Source organism: Opisthorchis viverrini (genome assembly GCF_000715545.1).
Source record: "Opisthorchis viverrini unplaced genomic scaffold opera_v5_12, whole genome shotgun sequence".
Lineage (NCBI taxonomy): Eukaryota > Metazoa > Platyhelminthes > Trematoda > Opisthorchiida > Opisthorchiidae > Opisthorchis > Opisthorchis viverrini.
The window spans coordinates 2,315,405-2,321,434 of NW_008751668.1; the positions used below are offsets into that span (position 1 = coordinate 2,315,405).

The window sequence follows — 6,030 nt, forward strand, 5'->3', positions numbered from 1 at the left end:
TTGAAGGAGATACACTCTTATCGGTGGACGTTTTGATATACGTAGCACATGCCCGAGTTACCACAGTTGGTGTTGCTGGATGTTTTCTACGACTGAGGTACCTGCTACACAACCAAACACTCGTTTTTCAATGACCTCGTTACGAATCCGTTGACATCAGCTGACGAGCAACACTTCTGAGAGATCAGTCCCGCATCATATGTCCTCGGGGGCCATGTCTCGCAACCATACAGCAATGTAGCCTTTACTTTAGCCCGGTGCACATAACCCTTGAGACTCATTGATGTGCCTCTGGGCAACATTTACAGCTTGCCAGGAGCGAATTACATGTCGTCTTACAGTGGGGAGCATCTAAAATTCCCACTAGGTTCGATGATTCTCGACTCTGCTCATGCAGCTAGACAACGTAGTCCAGATATAACTCACGGAGTCCTTGTGGTATATTATCCGTGACGTACCACTCAATTCCAGAATGTTTCTACAAAATACTTATGGATTCAATGGTTCAACCTCAAAGCAGCAGTCAGACCTCTAACAGTAAATTATTTTATTACATGTACTTGATTTACGAACCAAATTATATGCACGCCACTTTTCTCTTTTTCAGATTTGCCTATTTTCACAATTACTCAGTAGTTCAAGTCGTTGCGAGAATGATCGATTCACTAAAAGACTTTATACCACCACTGTCTTCAGCCAAACACAAGGGTGAAATGGGCCGTCTTGCTGTTATCGGAGGTTCTAAAGAGTGAGTTAGTACGAAATGACCCTTACCACTACAGATACACTGGAGCACCCTACTTTTCGGGCATTAGTGCATTGCATTGTGTAAGTTTTCCTGCACATGCCCATATACTTCACAAAAGGGTGCCGATCTTGTACACGTTATATGTGCTGAAGCAGCTGCACCAGTAATAAAAACCTATAGTCCCGACCTGATTGTTCATCCAGATCTGTGAGTTAGTTTTGTTTACATTTTTCGGTAGAGATAGTAATTACGATGAGACAAAAAAGTGGATTGACCGGGCACATGCTGTTGTCGTCGGACCTGGTTTGGGCTTAGGTTCTAATATAGACATCGCCACCAAGGTTGATTCTGTACTTCGAATCCTGATTTACCACCATTTCCCTATGGTAGATGGTCGCTTATTGTTCTGGACAAAAACCTCTGGTTATTGATGCGGATGGTCTGTATATTGTCACGCAAACTCCTCAGCTAGTTCGGGAGAAAAAGACTGTGATACTTACACCAAATGTAGTGGAATTTGGACGTCTATATACGGCGGTGGTAAACAACAGTGTTCCCCCTTATCAACTCACAATAGCTCGGCTGCAATCCGGGCAGCGGTACCACGGAAGTAGAAAAGCTTGCAAAAGCAATGGGGGGCGTTACCATTGTTCAGAAAGGACCAACTGATGTCATTTCCAATGGAGATACGAGTAAGTCGCGTAGATCCATTGCTAAGTAGGTTTCCTGAATCTGTTTGTCGTAGAAAACCGATGAATGATTTTTTTCAGTCCCCAGGAGTTCTGTCGGTGGCTTGAAAAAGTCATTCACGCCATCCCTTTTAGTTTGCGCCATCCACCACGTTCCTGATATACCGTTTTGACATGCAGAACTTGTTTGGCGAATTGACGTCTGTTCAACACTATCTGTCAGGCTAGCACAATTTATCCGTGGGAGCGCCACCCTCCACAAATACAATACGCTAGTGCGTGTAATACTGTTACCAGCCGGAACGAAAGCATTATTCTGAAATTCTCACAAGTTATAGAAAACATTACCTGAGAATCAACTTGCGGTTGCGCCAAGATGCAATATTCCATATTCTCTGACGTTTTTTATCCACCCTTGTCTGACTATACCTTGCTTCCCGTCGACCTCTTTTATTTGTGTTTTTGCAGCCGTGGTATGTCAAGAACCAGGTTCACCCAGGCGTTGTGGAGGTCAAGGTGATCTTTTATCTGGTGCTGCAGTGACTTTCTTCAATTGGTTTCATCAAGCTCAGGCAAACAAAGGGTAGGTCATGCTCTTCTGGAAACTAAGCTGCTTGGAAAAATAACCACGACAAATGTACCTCAAATATCGACTTGTCACCGTACGTAGACCATCAGCATAGTTGTCCATTCATACAAACATTTTATTTTGGATATTTTGTACCTGGAATGCTTTCCTCCTTCTCGCTGTTGCGTACGGCCATGTTCAGAAGCGTCTTTTCCAGGATCTTGGGAATTCTCGCAGAACACCTTTCTCGTCTTTGCATAAAAATCACTTTCAAATAAGGACCGTCAAACCACAAAGTAGACCCTTTTTTCTTGTAGCACCACGAAGCATGCTAATTATCAACAGTGCGTTTCTATACTCAGTTCACTCACCTGACATCTATTCGTTGCGCCCAACCATTATTTACTTTTCTATAGCTCCAAGGCTTTCATTACGTTTGTGTTGCATGGGGCCGTATTTTCAGGGCGAGGCATGGATTATCTCGCAGTCTCTATCCAGTATCCATCAGTTGGATATCTGTATACTATATATATGTATATACTGTGTATATGACAGGCCACAGTGCCACCTCTAACATTTCTGCTGTACATCATGATTGAGGAACAGCCCATACCGAAGCACCTGGCGCAACTGGCCTGTCTTCGGCCTATAAATTGGTCTGGAAAATTGAGCAGTCTAACCCCCCCCCAAGGCGAAATGTATGTACTCAAACAAGAACCTACGATGTCGTTGTTGCATGTTTTTTAAAGATCGTGTCAATGTAAGCTCCCTGCGTACGGTCGTAACCGCACTGGATTTGGCCTAATGAGTTTAGATGCGCGAATTTCGAGGGCACTTAGTGGGAGGTGGTGGGGTAGAATGGGCAGTTAAAAGAACCGACAGCCGGGTTGCGACTGCTTAAGCTGTTCACTGAAATCGTCCTCAGCAAACTGCAAAGTGACCTGAGAAACTTTGTTTGCTAGAGCGTAATTTCTAAAAACAGCTGAAGCTTTGCGTTCTAGCGATCTGGCATCCACCGCTGTATATTAATAGGTAAACACAGGTGTGCTGCCATCCAGCATGAATCTCGACTGCGGTCAGCTGTTGTTACCTTTAGAACCAATTTTGTAGTAAGTGGCTCCGAAAATGAGACCAGCTGTCACTCATCAACTGAGCTGGTGGAAAACCGGGTTACTCTGGCGTTCTCTAGCACTCGCTGCGCCTACTCGCATTTGGGACGCGTCAGAAGGGAGTTTGATTCGCGGTACAAACCACGGAGTTTGTATATTCAGCTACCCTTGAGTCTAGCCGTCATTCATCTCGGCTTAAGCAGCTGCTTACTGCAAGACAGAACCCATGGAGCTCGATATATGGGTTAGATTGCAACGCTTAGGAGTGAGTAACTAAATTTCCTTCAAAACACTATCTGGCATTCTTTCGTTCTGTATCTGGGTTTGTTTTGTGCTCGAGATAGCTCAGCGGTTAACGCGTGAACTTACTACCTGGAAGGTCCGTGTTTCGAACGCGACCCCAACATCTGGGCTGATTCTTTCTAGGTCTCAGCAGCCTGGCGATATCTCGACCCTCGTGCTTCCTTCGCATGGCATAGCAGTTATGCACCGACAGGATATCACAGCTGAGCAATTATTATTATTAAGTTCTTTTTAATTTGACTCTTGCTCTTTGACAGTTTTGACACCCGAAGAATGTAACATAGGGTTCGTGCAATTTGGTCGGTTGTGCTTCTCTGATCGCTAAACCCTCGGAGTTGCTGTTATGCAACACAATTCTGAAAGTTGATTAGGTCAACCTAATTGCCCGCTTCCATGGTATTTCAGATGAACGGTGAAGTAAATAGTGATAATAATCATCATTCAGCTGTAACACCTTTTCGGTGCCTGGCCGATAGAAGCACGAGGGCTGGGATACTGTCAGGTTGCCCAAACCTAGACAGGAAAGGTCGAGAGGCAGAGGTCGGGTTCGAACCACAAACCTTCCAGGCAGTACATTCGCGCTCTAACCACTGAGCCGTGTTAAAATATACGCGTTTTGTGGTCCGTTCTGTCAGTGTAGGCGTCCCACAGGAAGGCCTGTGGTCCATATAGAACACAAGTAGCGTAGACAATCTGGTTTTACTTTTTTTGGAGATGGAGTTACAATCAATTGACGAGATTTCAAAGACCTGTTTCATCAACTTTTCTATATCATTTACTTCTAGTCAACTTTATCACTATTAGTCACCTTAACTTGTTGATTCAGCTGGAGACGGCTCAGCAGTTAAGATGTAAACTTACTGACCGGAAGGTTCGCGGTCCCATCTCGGCATTTTGACTGCTCCTGTCCAGGCCTGGGCGGCTTGTAAGAATCTAAGCGCTCGGGTTTTGTTGAGGTAGCTTGGCAGCTCGGTACCGATGGTGGGCTACAGCTGAACGATTATTAGTTCTGCGGGTCACAGATAGGCATGAATCAGTTGTTAGTTTGCCTTTTTTTGATACGCCTAGTTTTAAACTAACTAAAACATTATCTTTACCGCGAGAGCACATGGAGTGAAAGTTATCTACAGTTCTCGAGCCTCGGTTCGACAGCTGATGAGCGTGGGCTCGTAAAGGTCACATTCTACAGCGCAAGAAAGTCCTGCTGTAACTGCGACGAGAAGTGGAATTCCTGCAGAACACGTTACTGACAAACGGTGGTCCCATGAGTTTTATTGAGAATTACAGTTGATTTCAAGGCTCAGAACCTCCGAGTTTATTTTCTTTAGTTCAGAGGCATATAATTATTTGGGCAATGTTATCAGGCGACAGCTAACTTCTGTCTTATGATATATCTATAGAACACGTTGCGGTTACGTTTCATACCGGACTCGGGCAACTTGGCAGTATCCCTGCTCTCGTGTTTCCTTCAGGTGGCATGGCAGCTAGGCACCGAAAGGGTGTTACAGTTGAACGATTTGTTTAATACATCTGTTGTATCTATAATTTATTCGCATGTTAGCTTGATATGAAAATGAGACTCAAACGAGCTTCATCTCTTTCATACAAAACCATTTAAAGGCTAGTAAATTGGTCATTGTAGGTTACTGTCTCAATTTTCTATATTCAATCTTGATATGACTCAGTGTACAAGTAATATTTGCACTGCCTTGACTCATCAAAATCCTTAGCAAGTTCTTCATTCCACTCGCCTTTCCGTTATTTTCTTTACAGCCCTTTGCCATTTCCGGTTGGTGTGGGCGCCTCCTTAGCTGCGTGTGCCCTAACCAGACGTTGTTCCCATCTGGCGTTCACCAAATATGGTCGTTCCATGGTTACGGCGCACATGATTCCAGAGATTCAGCATGCGTTCCAGCAGTTATTTGGGTGAAACCAGGAAACCCTGTCTCCTTCAGATGGAACTTTTCTCTGTATGGGTGGCCCATATTTATATCTCCGCATCAGTTTTGAAAGACCTGTGACCTGTTTTAGATCACAACAATGTCTTAATGTGATTTATCACAGCTCAGCACTTTGTCTGGTTTTCCTCTTTTAAGACTTTCTTATTTAGAATTAGATTTTGACCGCCAGATTATTACAGCACCTGAACCTGATTACCACATCAAGATAAAGACAGAATCGCTCGGCCGCTATACTGACACGGAAAAATGATGTGCGATACGGATGCCTGGACAATTGTTCAAAAATAAGAGAACTGGTGCGCAAGGTACGCATAAGACCCTCGTATATAGTCAGTCAGGTGCTCCGTTGACTTTAATATCTAGACCTTCAAGACCCATAGTTTTAAGAAACGCGGGCTTTAGCTACCCATTATCGGTGCAACATTTGGTCCACGGATCTCGATCGTCAAGTTTTGCCCAGTGATTTTTCTGTTTTTCGTGGAAGAGTGGCTGTGGAAGTGATTAGCAGCGCTTATCGCGTGCTTCTGAGACTTGTAAGTACCCGACGATTGGATTTGAAAACTAGAACGGTTGTACAGTTGGGAGAATGAATTGAAAAAAGCACAAACAGACGAAAAGACCAACCATAACCTACCCAAAGTGAATACGTAAT

General features: G+C 44.2%; 1 protein-coding gene across 1 annotated transcript; it reads left to right on the top strand.

Annotated features, from left to right (window-relative positions):
- Positions 1-607: 607 nt before the first annotated feature.
- Positions 608-5,540, top strand: T265_01156 (hypothetical protein; the record flags this gene model as incomplete). Its single annotated transcript, XM_009165117.1, has 8 exons — positions 608-748; positions 783-828; positions 867-955; positions 987-1,089; positions 1,139-1,288; positions 1,326-1,440; positions 1,906-2,020; positions 5,191-5,540. The coding sequence occupies 8 exons, from the start codon at positions 654-656 to the stop codon at positions 5,345-5,347; spliced, it is 870 nt and encodes a 289-aa protein (XP_009163381.1).
- Between the last annotated feature and the right edge of the window lie 490 nt (positions 5,541-6,030).